General features: G+C 36.4%; 1 protein-coding gene across 1 annotated transcript in view; it reads right to left on the reverse strand.

Annotated features, from left to right (window-relative positions):
* The window catches only part of LOC149275864 (spermatogenesis-associated protein 17-like), a 152,404-nt gene that overhangs the window by 112,340 nt on the left and 22,436 nt on the right, over positions 1-17,628 (reverse strand). Inside the window, exons 5-6 of the mRNA XM_089504220.1 lie at positions 16,902-17,005; positions 6,983-7,106 (exon numbers count right to left, since the gene is read on the reverse strand). Of these exons, the coding sequence (XP_089360346.1) occupies positions 6,983-7,106; positions 16,902-17,005 (228 nt within the window). The remainder of the gene's footprint in view (positions 1-6,982; positions 7,107-16,901; positions 17,006-17,628) is intronic.

Below are 17,628 nucleotides of genomic sequence, written 5' to 3' on the forward strand. Positions count from 1 at the left end.
ATGCTCAGACACACACTTACACATCCACACTCATACACACTTACACATACACATCCACACTTATACACACTTACACATACACAGGTACAGTTGTGTGAAAAAGAAAGAACACCCTCTTTGGATTCTATGGTTTTACATATCCGGACATAATAACAAACACCTGTTCCAAAGCAGGTCTAAAAGTAGGTAAGTATAAATTCATATATACAATAATAGGACAATGATCCCACGCACACCAGCAAATCTACAACAAAATGGATGAAAAAGAAAAAAAATCAAGGTATTGCAAAGGCCCAGTCAAAGTCCAGACCTCAGACACAAACAAATACCCGCAAACCTCAATGAACCGAAGCAATGTTTTGGGCTAGAATTCCTCCACAACAATCTGAGAGACTGATAAAGTCATACAGAAAAAGATTACTTCAAGTTATTGCTGCTAAAGGTGCTTCTACAAACAATTGAAGCATGAGATGTGCACACTGCTTCTCCATTTTGGCTTTATTTTTGTTGAATAAATCATGACACAGTGTAATATGTCGTGTGTTGTTCATCTGCGGTTGCATTTACCTAATTGTTAGACCTGCTAAGGAACAGACGATTGTTTCTGATTGATTATTTCCTGATATTTAAAAGAATAGAATTCAAAGATGGTTTTCTTTTTTTCACACGGATGCTCAGACACACTCAAGAAAAATGAATAAACCCTAGGAGAATATGGAAATAGGAAAAAGGAAAGTGCACACTCTTTGGATTTTATGGTTTTACATATAAGGACATAATAAAAATCATCTGTTCCTTAGCAAGTCTGAAAATTAGGTATAAATAATTTCTAATGAACAACAACACATGACATAGTTGAGCCTATTATTAGCAAAACTACCTGCAACATATATTTGAGGCTACTACTATCCAAGGTGGCTAGTATAAACCCCAACCAAGTATTTTTCTGAATATACCCTACGCAATACTCTGGCATCAAAAATACTGAACATAGCAGTTCTGTGTATCTAGACTAGAGTTGGAAAATAAGAGTTTCACCTGGAATGGGTAATAAAAAATACTATTTTTCACTGCAGTAGATAAAAAGAGCAAAAACTTCTTGCAGGTCTAGCCCATTAGGACCAAATCTATATCAGGATGCCACAGAGAACACCGTGTCCTGTGTTCTATTTTAATATCTGGCTAACTCCCAATATGTAAGGCAGAAGCTTCACAATGACTACTTAATATCTTTAAAGTATGAATATGGAAAAGCATACATGTTTCAGTGAAGCAGATTTGTTTCTAATTAAAAGGATACTCCAGTCATCATATGAACTTTAATACACATGATAACTGTGTGATCTCTTAGAATTTTTATGGTTTTTTTTTCATTTTGCAGTTTATGCAGAATCCCCCCATATGCCCCTTTTCAACCTCCCTGGCTATATGCCCTTCAGGAGATCTATTTGGCTGATCAGTGGCAAGAAATGGAGACCATGGAGGAAGGGGGCAGCTGTTGCGCCAGGACTGTAACTTCTAGGTCAGTTAAGTGCTTTATTTCAATTCTGGTTTTATTTCAATGTACATAAAAATACGAACAGAGGGTTAGTGTTACTAACAGAGAACATAACATAGAAACATAGAAAATGAAAGGGCAAATAAGAACCATTTGGCTCATCCAGTCTACCCAACTAGAAATGCATTCTATAGTGGGGGTGTCTGGGACATTAAACTGTCCCTTTATAACAAATTTTAAGACCAGGGGCTGTTCCGCGTACTCAGAAATTTTTTGTAACTGAACACAGAATTACAAACATCATTACAATGTCTAAATAGGTGATTTACTACATAGGTGAAAATAACACTGAAAGGAAAGTAATATACAATTTAAAATAACAAAACTATCTTGTTGACATATCACCTAAATGATTGCTGGGAATTGGTACTCAGCAGGATTCTAGTTCTACTTAATAGAACCCCAGGTTTGTGATCATTGAAAATAACCTATAACTCAAACAAAATGCAGAACTCCACTGTTAGTATTCTTGTAACATGATAATTCTATTTTGTATCACGGTCTCTCTTGAAAGAATTGAAACAGAAATAATGTAGAGGGAGAGATAGTATTGTCTTTTACGCAAAAAAAAAACATTAACAGGGGGGAAATAGGCATGTCGCTAGAGCTCTGTATTTTTGGAGCAGCGGTAGCCAAAAGGGGCAGGGGTTAACTGAGGTCCCAATCAAATGGTTCCCTTTTTTCTACCTGTGCCGCTCTTATAAAGTCTTTTCGAATGATAAGTGCATTTGGAATATAAATCCAGCCCACAATATTACACAAATGACTATGGGGCCTATTCACTAAACGGGATATTTGCAGGAGAGCTTAATATTTTAACATCATGATGTCACTATGCATTCTGAAGTGCAAACCCCAGTGAACCTCCCCGGCATTATCACACCTGGCAACTTCGCAGGGTAGGCTACCCAGAGCTCTCACTTTTCTATGGGATTGGCTTTATGGGAGGTGGGGCTATGCATACAAAGAGGTGGGGTTAGCCACATGATGGGCATGGTTAGCCATGAGGTGGGCAGGGCTAGCCCCAGATAGCAGTATATTGTTTGGGAGTGGAGGGGGAATAGTACAGGTGTGAGCATGGCTATATATATATTGCTCCTGCAACCTGGAGAAAGACCTTAATGACCTGGGGACCCAAGGAAGCAGTGCTTCACCTATACATCATGTAGGATTAATTCACCCCTTCTTGCAGGAGAAGCTCACTGGGGTTTGCCCTTGATAATGCATAATTGTTGACCTTATTTGCATGCACCTACCCAGAATCCCTTGTGGTTGTGGCAGCACCATGAGAGGGAAAAACAAGCCTTCTGGTGTCTGTAGATGAGTGTTTAATAATACTTCTACATACCCCTAAATTATAGTGGAAGGGGTTTCCATCACCTTTACCCACCATAACCTATATAATGTGTTCAATAATTAGATTTCTATCCTATATCACAGATACATTTACCAGATATTACAGATCATGGATATGCGTAGCGCCTCACACCCAACACTTATAAATGTAACATTCTCATATAAGGACTTATGTTACCATATTTAAAGATGGTTCATTTTTAGTTCATATTATAACGTATCACTTTAAATGATCTAGCACTTTTTAATGTAAAAATGTGAATATAATACACATACAAAATATATAATCAAACATGTGAAAAAGTAAATTTTCTCTAGATTGTACGTTAAATGCGATTTTATTGTAAATATAAAGTGGATATTTAGTAAGAAGTCTATATTTGTTTATATTGATGGATGACACTTTCAGAACATATAACGCTTAAGCAATGTATTTTTGTTGCTATAATCAGTGTGAGTGTTGTAAAAATAATGGGCATGAAATATTCTCTGTATGGTTTGAAAAGAACAGCCATATTCCCAGGTGGCTCGGCTTGAGACATTATTAATCATGAGTTTCAGGTTTGGGAGAAACTTGTGATTCCGGATCTCTCAAGGGTAGAAGAGGCCAGCAGAAGCACTGAGGTCACGTTCCCTATCTGTGTGGTAGGATATGAATGTGCCATAATCACCGCTTAGACAATGACTTTCACTGTATTGGGAGCAGATGAACTGCAAGGGGTTTAAGGGAACGGCAGACATGTGGCACATACAATGATGGAGTAGGTGGGAAGTAACCTTTTCTAAAGATGTTCTGACCTTCTCTATGATAATTCCCCATCGTTGCCATTGAGTTTGGACTGGAAATAGACAAAGAACCGAAACCTGTTTTAAAATGGTTAGGTACGTATGCAGCTTCTCAACACAGCGGATGCAGGGATAGCTGATTGTGCTTAGAAGGTGAATTGTAAACACAATAGATACATAAATAGGAAAAGCACTGCCTGCCATCCAGCCTGCCAGTTTTAAATCACTCTTTTTTAACATACAATTGTTTTTAAATGTTTTGCAGATTCTTTAAATTACTTTTTATTTACGTATTCTTTATGATAGCTTTATCCACATCTCAAGCGTTCCAGAATTTCTTTACTGTGTTTGTCTGTACTTCTACTGAAAGTCTTTTCCTGGTATCTACTACCCTTCTCCTGTACCCTTATTCTGTTTTGGATGAGCTGGGTACCCATATCCGGTAGTCTGGTGGATTCATGGGCACCGTGGATGGTGCCTAACACAATTTATATTATATAATTTACATTACCCCTCAATTTTTCTACCCTCTGTAAACCATGTTCTATTGTTCTGGCTCTCATCATTTTGTTAATAAAAATGCTTTCCCGTAAGAAGGGTCAGACACTTAGATATAATACACGGAAGTCTTACGTTACTCAGAACCAGGGAGATAAATGGAACAGCCTCCCAGCAGAAGTGGTAGAGGCTAATACAGCGAGGGAATTTTAAACATGTATGGGATAGGGATATGGCTCCTGAAAATAAGATAAAACAGAGGACAGATTAAGGTTTTAGTATTTACATCAGGAAAAACAGGCAAGCTCAATGGGGCCAAATGGGTCTTATCTGCCGGCAAATTCTATGGTTCTATTATTCCTTCTCTATGATGTAAATATTAAATAAAGGATTCTATATATTTTTATGGAATGTTTTGTTATACATGTTACCAAAATATAGTCAAATTATCAATGACTCCATCAACTTACATTTCCTGGAAGAAAGCAGAAGAAAAAATGAACAATCATCATCAGAAATTCTCAACCGCATCCCGTAACATGCAAAGATCTGCAGGTGTTTTTAATAGTTAATTCTTTTAAAGCTCTTGTAAAGAGCAAATGGAAAACAGTATGGCAATTATGATACTTAAACCCTTTCAAAAGCAGGTACCAAAAAACTGTACTGTTACATTAAACAGTAGTAGCGTAATAGAATTACAAAGGAAAGTCACAATATTAACAGGGCCGGCCCTATAATGGGGCAGACTGGGGCAATTGCCCCAGGCGGCACTTTAGAAGGGGCGGCACTTTGCCGCCCCAAGCGCTTTTTTTTTTTTGAAGCGGAGGAGAGAGAGAGGGGCACCGAGTGGTTTTAGCTTACCCGCTCGGCGCCCCTCTCTCTCTCTCCTCTGCGGCGAGTCTCCCTGTTCGGTCCCGGTGCCGGCTTGTAATGCAGAGCGCCGGAAGTGACGTCAATTTCCGGCGCTCAGCATTACAAGCCGGCACCGTGGCAGAGCAGGGAGACTCGCCGCAGGACTGTTTAAAGGTAAGTACCGGGGGGGGGTCGTAGATTATGCCGTCGGCGAAGTTTAAAATGCCGCCCCCCCCCCCCGGCGTCGGCGGGGGGGGGGGGGGGCGGCGTTTTAAACTTCGCCCCAGGCGGCGTTAAGTCTTCGGCCGGCCCTGAATATTAAATACGTTTATCTGTAGATTAAAAAATATTATAAATCATAAACACTTTAGTTGATTATTATAATATATATATATATATATATATTGGGATACCACAAAAATTAAAAGAAAATTATAGCAGTCCCAGGCTTTCTAGAAAGTTCTTTTTTCTTTTATAAAATGCTATATGTAGCATATTGCACATATTATAAGGTGGTGAGTAGTCATTATGTTCTAAATGTATAGCCTGTTCCTCCAGCTGTATACTAGAAATGTAACTGAAATACATCGCTGTATACGGACAAATGCAATGTACTTTATGCACAAAAGAACCAGTAGGTGGAGCAGACAACATTATTTATGGCTTCTGAAAAATAACGTTTATTATATCTTTTTATGTCTTCTTCATACTTTATGAATGATGGGATAAGTGTTGTGTATTTTTTTTATAGTACACGGTAACATATGTTCAGTGTAACTTAAATATACTGCATATTTAAAATGAAGTTTTCAGGTTAGCTGGGGGCAACTTAAGCATCACACGTGGATAAAAGCTGGTAACTTCTAAATAAAGTCAGTTAACCCTCCACAATCACAGTAGCCATTCTAAAAATCTATTCCTGATTTTCCTTACAAACTATATTATTAGGGAAGAGTTTATCTCAGAATAGTTGGACAATTATTATTATTATATTGATATACACATTATTTAATCAGTATAGGATATAAAGGAAAATATCCATTGAGCCATAGTGGGAGGAAAACACTAAAAAAAATATGTTACAATTATTGTCTACATTTTTTTATGTCCACCTCAATGTGGTCAACATACCTTTCAGAAACACATGCTGGGAGACCAGACAGTACTACAGAAAGTTAAAGGTGAAGTCCCACAGAAATATTTTTTTTTACAGCAATGCTAATGAAGTCCTGCATATCTAATAAAGTCCTTCCATGAGTCAGTGGGTCCTTCTGGATGATTAAGACTGAGGCATTATGTTGTCTACTACAAAGCAGTGTGATAAGTATGTTTATTTACATAGATTGGACGAAGCTCACATATCTACAACACTTATATAGAGAGATGTACAGTTATTAAAAAACATTTTACTATGTAAAAGCTATTTTGAAACAAAACCAAACTATTGCTAAAATATTGAAATAGGAGTTCTAGAAATCCTAGGAGCTGTACAAACAATAAAAAATACAGAATTTTTCTGTGTTAATATAAATACAACAGTCACATTTTGACTTTTTTTTTAAAAATTACTATTAAATTTCTCTGAATTGTTAACTCATAACTAAACGCCAAAACATGACAAAGAGGCGCTTGACTTTAGTTTTTATGTTGTGTAATTCTTTAATTTTCCTCCTCTGTAACAGCAGCAGAATAAACTGCTGACTTGCGGTCTCTTTGAAGGCGATGCTGACATTTCCTGCACAGAGATTTTGTTACGGAGTAGTCACCGTATCTGCCTGCACGCATAGAGAGCTATTTAATTGAAGTCGAAGTTGTGTTTTTGTGATATCGTTTCAAGTAGTCATGTCCCATTCAGCACCCTCCTTTGTCTCTGTCAGGTTGGGAGTCCCTGCGGTTTGTATAAGCTGTCACAGAATGGCAGTGTACACTAACCTGTTCAGTGCTGAGAAGGTAATGCATCTTTCGAGCACGGTAATCTTTCTTGCGCTCTTCTGCCTCAGAGTCTTTTTTCGCTTTTTCTTCAGCCTTCATGTCTGCAAACTCATTGAGTTCCTCCCTGAATCGACATGGAAAACTTGTGTGAATTTGTGTACGGCCGTGCATTTGCATCACTACACCAGTACATAAACTTGCTATGATAGATAGAAAAGTGGTATAGATAGTGATGTTTTAATGATGTATAAGTGGTATTTATGAATGCTGCAAATACTATTTGGGTTTCAGAATGTCCCAGAAATTATATGGTTAACCCATTTTGCATTAGAAGTCTCTGAGAAATCTTGTTTGTACCATACAGTGGTATTATAGCTATTATTAACCGATATGGCAATTATCAGTGGTGTAACAACATGAGAGTTAAAGAGCACTGCTGGAACTTGGTCCAGTTTTGGAAGAGTCGAGCGGTTCTGCACCTTATAAGAAGTATTCCTGGTGGTCAAGAATGAAGACGCAAAAGACTCCCATTTACAATGGAACAATCTGCTATTCACTTTTATACATCCAACGCACTCTATCATACCTGGGAGTTTCAGGGATTTTACCCAAACCCCAAGATAACAATCAGATTCTTAGCATCAGACCTTCTGGAGTTGATGCCTTCATATTCTACTCTGATTTAATGATAGTTGAGCGATCCTGGTGTATAGTGTGCTTGAATACAGATCACTTAAGTTAGAATATCTTCACCTCCTAACAAGTCATGATTTTCTTAAGGACCATTATTAGAGCCTCTTGGTTGCCATCATTAGTAAGTCGCCACAACAGAATTTTCGACCATGAATTAGTAGGTTGTATAAGAGCCTTAGCTCATGTTGAAAGTTCCTAGGTATGTAAGCCAATGGCCACATAATCACTATAAGCAGGGCCGGCCCAAGACAAAATGCCGCCTGGGGCGAAGTTTAAAATGCCGCCCCCCCCATTATCTACCCTTCCTCTCCCTCCGTCTCTGCCGCCCCCCATTATCTACCCTTCCTCTCCCTCCCTATTATCTACCCTACCCCCCCCCCTTGTACTTACCTGTCAGCACTCCTGCGGCGAGTCTCCCTGTTTGGCCTCGGTGCTGGCTTGTAATGCTGAGCGCCGGAAATGATGTCATTACAAGCCGGCACCGAGACCGAACAGGGAGACTCGCCGCAGAGGAGAGAGGGGCGCTGGGCGGGTACTGACAACTTGGTAAGCGAAAACCACTCGACGCCCGTCTCTGACTATAAGCATGGCTAAAAAGCATTACTTTTTAAAGTGGAAAACGATGCTAAGGCCCTAGTTCCAACAGAAAGCCAATGAAGACTCTGTACAAACATACAAACCGCTATGGGGCAAGATTCGTCGAGGAACGTGGGTCAATTAACATCTCTTAGATTTGTTCCTCAGAAACAGCTAGTCTAATTAACCTTTGCTTGAAAGACTGGAACTTCGCCCATTGATGCGTATAGATTTAATTAAGTGTTAATACCCGATGGCCAGGTCTTTACCATGAGTTACGAACTCTGGGTATACAGTATTTATTCGCCCAGAGCCACAATGAGATTTTGCTGAATGATTTGCCCTTCAGAGAAAAAGATTAACAGTTTTATTATGTCTTACAAAGTTTGTGTTTGATGTTGTAACCTTGTGTGTATCTTTTTTTTGTAATTTACCATTAAGAAGATCTATAACTGATGACACTCTAACAACAGATTCATTAAATTCTGTACAACAATCAGGATACCACAATGTTATATTATGCAGCAACTGGAGATCCTGTTAGGGAAACGCATGGGGAATAAAAGAGCAGTGTAGTCCTTAAAATTGTACTTTTTTAATGTATGTTTGAGTTCATTTTGCATGGACTTCAATTCATTTTACTGTATTCTAACTGAATGCACATTCTTTTACATTGACTTTAACTCCTCCTCCAGCAGCCTCTACTGAGACCAGGAAGTATTATCCAGAAAACTACTGTACATGCTCGATAGCCAATTACAAGACAGTGTTCAGATAGCATATGTGTGATTGGCTGCTGCTACGGCCATTGATTTCATTCACAGGTCCATCCTTGGGGCTTCAAGATCCACAGATTAATTATGGTTTTGGGGCTTAATTGTGCGTGTATTCACTTGGTGTATGTATATATATATATATATATACCATTACAATTGAACCGTAAATCATAGAGTTTCAAGTTCTAACCTGAGGAGTCTGATTTACTAAAAATGATTAAATTGATAGTGGCAATTATTTATTATGTGCTATCTGTTAAATCCATTCACTTTGATATTTTCCATTTGCAGACAAATCTTATCTAATAATAATAATAATAATAATCATTTTATTCATTTAGTATACAAAGTCTGAGATTAATGTCCTTAATCAACAATGCAAACTATTTTAAAAGCTCACACAATGATTACCGGTAGTTATTTTTTTAGAAATAAGGTGAATATTAACTCCAAGATTCAAAGTTACTAATTGCCTGCATTAGACACATAAATCTGTTTTTTTTTTTCTCCGCCGTAAATAGAGACTTCAAACACATTTCAGAAAATGCTACTTATGCAATTCCCCGAATATTAATATCACTTCCCTGCCTTCCCCCGAGTGCACTTTAATTGTACGATTAAGTTACAATCTATAAATATAGGGCTAATAGGAAAGACGTGCGCATAACCTGCTTTATTTTATACTTAGCACAATGTAAGCACAATGACTATAGATCTAAGTAAGCTTCGTGTTTTAGATTGTGTTGGCGAGGCAGTATGGTGACTCTTCTGACCTGCATCTCAAAGCTATTATTAATTGCTAACTTACTAGGTTAAGCCAAACAAATTTGTTTCAATTGAAAGGATCTCTATCTGTGTCTGAAAATTTGTGCTACACCAAACAGACCTCATTAACTGTGTCCACTTTTTGACAAAGAGCAAGGCAGCGTACAGATGGATGACCTTCTTCTGTCCTTCTGTGGGGGAGCGCAGAGGTTGGTGGCATAGAATTTGTGCCGAGTTAAAATGAATGAGGCAACAAATACACCTGACAGTAATTAAACCGCATTAAATTTCAAAGGAAGGATGTATTAAGAAAAAGTTGTTGAAAAATGGGGAAACGTAATTACAGAGTATTGTTGATATGGAAAGGTCACCAAGCTCTTCAACTCATTCTTCTTCTGAAAATGGGTCTGGTTTTTTTACATACACCAAAACAAGCATATTTTAGGCAGAAATCAGGATATAGTTACTTAGTTTGCAAGGACTTGCTGGCTGGTTGCTTCTTCTGTTCAACAAACAATTTGTCACATCATTAGAGGAACAAAAAATTGAATTTTATATCTGACGGAAGCATCAGGAATATCATGTCTTTATTAGAAATGGTTGAAAGCGATGTTACTTAGGGAACCGCAATTTTGATGTCATGTTATATTCATTGTCATACGGTGGTGATCATTCTAATGCCAAATGTGTCTATTTACTAAAGGGAGAGTTTATAGGAGAGTTGTGGTTTCAACTATTGTGTCACTATTGACAATGAAGGGCTTATACCGGCAAATTTCTCAAGCAAGAAGGGCTGAGTTGGCCCTGTAAATGCTCTCTGTATCCAACCCTTGAGAAAACTAGCTGGGGCTACCAAAATTTTAGCAATCTCACAACTTTGTCTGTCCTTTGCCCAAAGAGGGATGTGGGGTGTGGCTAGAGGTGGGGCTAAGGTGAGGAATGGCAGCCTATTGAAGGGGAGGATCATAATATGATGTCATATTCTGGTGCTCCATTTCAATAAATTGTTAAGTGGCATCATAGGAGCAGTGGTTGGGGGTCTCTGGACATAGACGGGATACCATTGGAAGGTGGCACTACCTTATAAGTGACTTAAGCAGCTGCTAACTATTTTTGTGATTAAGTAAGACTTTAGATTAATCATTAATCCGTTATGCACACAATAAGACAGATAGATGTATTTGCTGATCATATATACATTGTTGTGGCATTTAGGGCTGTAGGACACAATGATACACTAACACCCAGCGAACATTCTAGGCTCCTAGACCAGAGGCACATCAGAGAAGGAAAGGGGGGTTTGGATTCCAAGGAGAGACCTTTTCTGAATATCAAAGTCCCCTGCAACAACTATTAAAATAATTATATAATGAATGTTTATCCCTCTAGACTGTAAGCTGGTTTGAACAGGGCCCTCCTCACCTGTTGTCTCTGTTAGTCAATTTGTTATGTTACATACTACTTGTTATGTCTTCTCTACCCATTGTACAGCGATACGGAATTTGATGGCGCTATATAAAACAATACATAATAATCATAATAATGTTTATACTGGGGAACAACAATGCTAAAAAACAGTATCACTGCAGTATCGGAAACCATTGCTTACTGTAGACCCCCACATTTGTCAATAAATGCACAAACACTTCCTATCAGCAAAGTATATATAGATATAATTCTTCGCACGGTCAAAAGCTATTTAATTGCTGTCAAAGGGTTCTTCAATCTGCACTAGACCAAGGCAGACGTTACGTCCCCTCCTTAGCTAGGACAGGTTTCTACGAAGACTGATCAATCTTAATTTTTGCTTAAGTGAGATTAAAATGACTTTGGTCATATTTCGCTTAATATAACCTGGAAGTCTTACGTGCCACAAGCATTCAAACTCAAATTACTGTTCGATTAGTTGAAGGACTATGTGGGTCATTTAAAGGAAGCTGTACTAACAATCTCTGAAAAAAAAAATGAAATGACAATCTTTTAATGACCCTGTGTAAGGCTCGACAAAATATATTTTAATGCCTGTGGGCTAAACAGATCTTGCTGCGAATTGCCCTTGAGATGCGCTTGGTGTCTGGCTATTGTGAACTGTATCAAAAGTTTTAATAAACAAACAAAATGAAAGAGATTTGTCACTTTGTAAAAAAAAGAGCAAAAAATCCACATAATTGTAAAGAAAGCTAATATAAAATGAATGTAGTGAAGCAACTGAGACAGGACTACCCAGATTTCAACCATGGCTAAAAACCCTGCCTCTGGCAAAGAATTGTCAAAAGTACAGCTCCCTTTAAAAGCATATATTTCACTTTTTCCCAAATCTCACATTTTATAACGTTACACTAAATGCATTCATGTATTTGCTACAGTCGCTAATAATTCAATGCCCGGCTCTATGCCAGGGCATCATCTGTTTTACCATCTGTTTATTTAATTGTAAGCTCTTGGTGCCTAGTTGTCAGGAATGTTAATCCAGCCCTGGTCACATACTCCTTAAACCATTTTTCAAATGCATATTTTTCTTAAGCATTCATTGAGTGCTAGAGGTAATATGAACATCTAGCCATAATATATCAGATCAAATCTAGCCTTAATGATTGATTGAGTGCCTGATTTTCTGCTGAAGACCCAGTTTTAAGATCGGTAATCAGATATACACATTCTCATTACTATAACGTTGCCTTGTATAGCTAATGCATATAAGAATGATAACTGGGTGGCCTATTTATCACAAACACATGGACTCATTTGCAGCAAAACACCTTCAAACTTCAGTAAACCCGTCTCATTTGTATTTCATCATCTACTAACTCCCGTGTAACATAAATTGTCTCTTGTGTAACAGGGGGCTTTTGACAGCTTTTAAACAGGAGGTAAATTAATCTTACTGATCCTGATAATATGCCATCAGTGTGTCGTAGGAATAAAGCAATATCCTACATACTTCTCACTCTTTCATCATTAGAAAAGAGTGGTGATGATGATGTCACTGTTGGCAGAGCTGACATCATATTACACTCCATCTATGTAAAAATCCCTGCATCTGCACGCATCATATACATATATTTGGTACTTAATCGTTAGTATTCATACTTATTTTAGTGTTGGGTTAATTGTCCTGTAGGCCAGTATATCATAGAGGTCCACATTCTGAATAGGCGTAACATTAATGTTTTACGGCACAGTACTTTGTCTTTATTTTTTTTTAGTTATGAAATGTTTTTCAGACATATAACAGACATATAACTACCATTTTAAAAGTACTTTGTCTCTGCTTTTTTATCTTTTCTATTTGTTCTATACATCCCTTCCGTTAAAGTCATTGTTGATCACCTTTGAGAAGCGCTAAAAATATTTTTGTTTTAAAAATTAACCGTATTAAATCAAATCAAGTTCCAAAATATTTTTCTGCCATTTTATTCAGTTTTTCTATATAAAAACTTTTAAGGAAAAATATAACTTTCAACGTATTCCCTCTATAATGATTTTTTTTTGTATTACCATTTATTGAGGATATAATATAATTTTAGAATCTTGTGTAAAGCCCTACAAATTGATTTGTTTTAAAAATTAACCATATTAAAACAAATCAAGTTCCAAAATATTTTTCTGCCATTTTATTCAGTTTTTCTATATAAAAAGTTTTAAGGAAAAATATAACTTTCCACGTATTCCCTCTATAATGATTTTTTTTGTATTACTATTTATTGAGGATATAATATAATTTTGGAATCTTGTGTAAAGTCCTATAAATTGATTCATAACGATAAATACAGTGCAAATACTGATATGTTCCTGAAATTATTGCATGTGTGCGTGTTTTCTTTGTGTACAGACTGTTTAACACCCGCGTCCTTGAGAATGAAAACGCGGTCAGTGAAAAAGTGGCTAAGATATCAGCGTTCATAAATTTTACTAAGCTTTGGATGGGTTCAAAGAATTACCATATAAGAAAAGCCTAACAGAGGGAATTTATCTGATTATAGTGGTAATAATTACCCAGCTGTTTATTGCAGATAGAGAAATAATTCATGCAGGCAATAGGCCGTGATGGCATTGACACTCCGCATTTAGTAAATATGCAAACTGTTCACTTCTAATTAAGTGAGCAAGAGGATGCCCTTATTAAATGTATAAACTAAAAGTGCCTTCCTGACAAGTGATGAATTGGTACATTCCTCCAACTCTTGCCACAAAATGATTGCCATGAACTTGGGGTTTAACTTCATTAAAAGATCTTATGGGAAAGTTAAATGAGGATGGACAGCTAACAAGCCCTCTCTGACAGCCTATAATTTGTTAGAGTTTATTGAAATTGCACCAAATTTAACTTGGATTTTTTATTTATTTATTTTTTTGCATCAACCTGCAAACTTACAATAAGTAAGTCAGAGCGGATAAAAAGTGGCTGTTGAAAATTTTGCTACCTTTTTAAGTATTTCACTTCTATGTCATGAAATAAATCAATATTAATTTCCTTTTTTTTTTTTAAATCCAGCATCAAACAATTATCATGTTGATAGAAGAAACTAAGAAACGTTTGAACATTTCATATTGAAGTAAATAATACAATTTAAATTTTGTACATAAAATTTAAGTTGTTAGTTCGCAGCTTTCCAAAAATTATTAATTGAACCAGGAGTAACTTATCCATAAACAAGGTTAATATCAATATTAGCTTTCAGAGAAACGTTCTTAATATTTATTTTAAGTCCAAAACAAATTGTCACTAATTAATTAAAATGAAAAGAACAAAGTCTTAATTGTAAATTGAAAAGTAAGTGAATACTTCTTTATTTTATTAAAATTGGAGTAATTAGTTTTGTTTGAATACTTTTTCACCTATCTAGAAACTTTTTTTGGGGTTTCTGTAATAGTTACAGAATTTTTAAAAAATGTATATAAAAGAAAAAGATTCGAAATGAGTTATCATTCGGTAAGTAGAGGCCTGGTACAGACTAATAAAGCTTTTGTCCAAGACAGGCAACGTAAGTAGAAATTTGTTAACGAAGAATATCTTACAAATCGATGAACTTAAAAAAAATAAAATGAATTCCACTAAATTAAAAGTTAAATGGACAATCTATTGTTCCTGACCCATTCCCCCATTATAAAAGAAGACAAGAAAAGGAGACATTCAGAGAGACATCCACTGATTGGCTGCTTGAAGCTGTCAATCAGTGGCAGGAAAGTGTTCCGGTGAAAGGAATGGGAGGACTTTTCACACATGCGCCCCTGCAAGCAGCATTTATTTGGTTCTGCAGAATCACCCCATGCAGTTGCAAAATGGACCACTCAAAAGTTTAAAAAGACCATATAGATATCATATGCATACAAATTGCATTCACATTTTTCTTTATAATGTTAATAGATTTTTTTTAAAGATGTTGCTTCTTTCCCATGATGATTAAGATGGAAGATCTCGGAAAGGTTCTTGTGTCCTTTTGCAAATGGGGTAGTGTGAAGTTTTGTTATTTTATTTAGAAATAAGCTTACCCACATTACAACAATTGGCATTATGCAAATCTATATTTTTACACATTTTCTCATTTCATGGACTCATAGTGTGCTCAGCTATGTGTTTTTTTTTAAAACATATTCTAATGCCACAGTTATCGACAAACCCATCAAATGCCCCTTTTTCTAAGAGAATCAAAGATGTGAAATTGCAAGCCATACTTTGCATTAAGTAAGGAACTAAAGAAATGTGGAATTGGATTTTACAATGCATTCGTATGGTATTTTCCGAATGCCAACCCCATGCTGACACCTGTCTAGGATATATGTAGATATGTTGGTTTGGGTGGCGCTAGAAAATACATTTTATTTATTAAATTTATTAAAGGACAAAAAGATCTTCGGAAAAAATAAATATTATTAAAACACCTGTATCCATTTAAGTATACAAACTTTCTGAAAGTAAACCTGCAGCAAGTTTATGGACTATATTTTATCCTGTTTAGAATTTACCTAAGAGAGGTAATTTTCAAGTTTTTCCACAGTTTTTACTTTGTATTGTTATAATTAACCTTTTTATAATTTATAAGAACCCGTTTTGGTATATCCCTACAGAGTATTCCTTAGAAAAATTACATTCCAAGAAGAACATTTTCCTTGAACCTTCACCGCTTGACAGAGATCAAGTGGTGAAGGTCACACTACTTCCTTACCGATCCCGCTATTTAAAATCCTACACAGAGGGAGTGAGGGGATCTGGAGGTAACCATATATTCCAGTCGCCACTTAATGAAGATACTAAAGAGTGGCAAGGCCTTATAGAATTTAAAGATGAACCAAGCTACTCTTTTATGAAACATGAGAGAATGAACTGGGTCATCTAACCCATCTTTTTCATGATCATGGACATTACCAGATCCAGTTATGTAAATAGTACGATGGTAGAGAGATTTATTTTGGGAGAGGACATGGTGATAATAAGCACAATGCATGATGTATTGAAGATTTTAAACACAACTATAACTGTTCTGAAGAACAATGTGTATTGTTTCATTTTGTCAACACTTATCTACTAACCCTTTTTTATGTTATTAATTGATATTTAGGCACGATGCCCTACTTACAAACACTAGTGTGAGAATTAATTTACAAATGGTAAATATATGGCCCCTGTTGTCCCAAAAGTCCCATAGTAATAAACAGGTCTTCTAGGCTACTAAAGGTGGCTGCTACATTGTTTTCAATAATTCAATCAGATCAAGCCCTGGTTTAATCATAGCACATAGGTTTTCAGGCTTAGTAAAAAGAAGCAGTGGGTTAGTAGACACCTGGGGGTTATATATAATATCTTTGGTTAAAGTTGATAAGTCTTTTTCTTTGTTGGCCCAATAAAATGTATAGTTTTTATATATATATGTATAAGCTTTTAGAGCCTCAGAGGTCCAGGTTCTTCAGAATTTTGTATAAAAGTAATTTCTTGTTAAATGTGGTGTGTATGGAGCAATCTGCAGGAACATTCCATTGGTTGCTATAGTGGTTGGTCACATTTATCATTTTACACCACAAATGCTCATTATGTATAACTCTCTTTGTCCACTTCCATGGCATTTATCCCCAATCCTTGGTTGTAACAAAACCAGAGTGAACTCTCTTACCTGACAATCTCATTCTTGATGGCCACCCCTTCCAGATAAATTTTCAAGGCATTGTAACTGTGCACATACTTCCGAACGTAATATCCTCTCCATCTTTTCTGAATCTTTAAAATAAAAAAAAAAATAATGAATTTTTTAACATCTAGTCGTGGTTTGTATAGAAAATTTGTAAGCATTTTCTTGGTAACTTAGTTTGAATTTAAACTTTCAGCTCTGGTTTTCACCATGTTAATACTAAAACCTTAATCAGTCCTTGGTAGTAGAAACGAAAATGAAGTTACGAAAGCTGTAACATATATGGTTCAGTCAAAGTCACTGTCACACCAGTCCCTTATTACAAAAGCGGCTTTTGTATACAGTACCAAGAGGTCATTACAAAAGTTGACTTTATACGCTGTCACAATTCCCCTTCTAGAGTTGCAACATAAAGTTTCCACACCTGAAAAATGTTCTGGAACCAGTGTTTCCCTATACAGGTGACAAAAAGGAGACCACCTCCAGTTGAGACCTAGCTGCAGATCCCCATGCATGTTTAAAGTCACTTACTTTATTAACAGCAATATAAATAAATAAATCTGCCGGGAGGCTGTTACACTTTTCTATCACTCTCTCAGTAAAATAACACGTCATTATATTACACGTAAGCCTTTGATTCTATAGTTTTAGATTATGAACTTGTAACTTCCATTAAAATAGTGCTAGTGCACATGGACACTGAGCTCAAACA

Source organism: Sceloporus occidentalis, unplaced genomic scaffold (genome assembly GCF_023333645.1).
Source record: "Sceloporus occidentalis isolate IW3139 unplaced genomic scaffold, rSceOcc1.0.p SCAF_261, whole genome shotgun sequence".
NCBI lineage: Eukaryota > Metazoa > Chordata > Lepidosauria > Squamata > Phrynosomatidae > Sceloporus > Sceloporus occidentalis.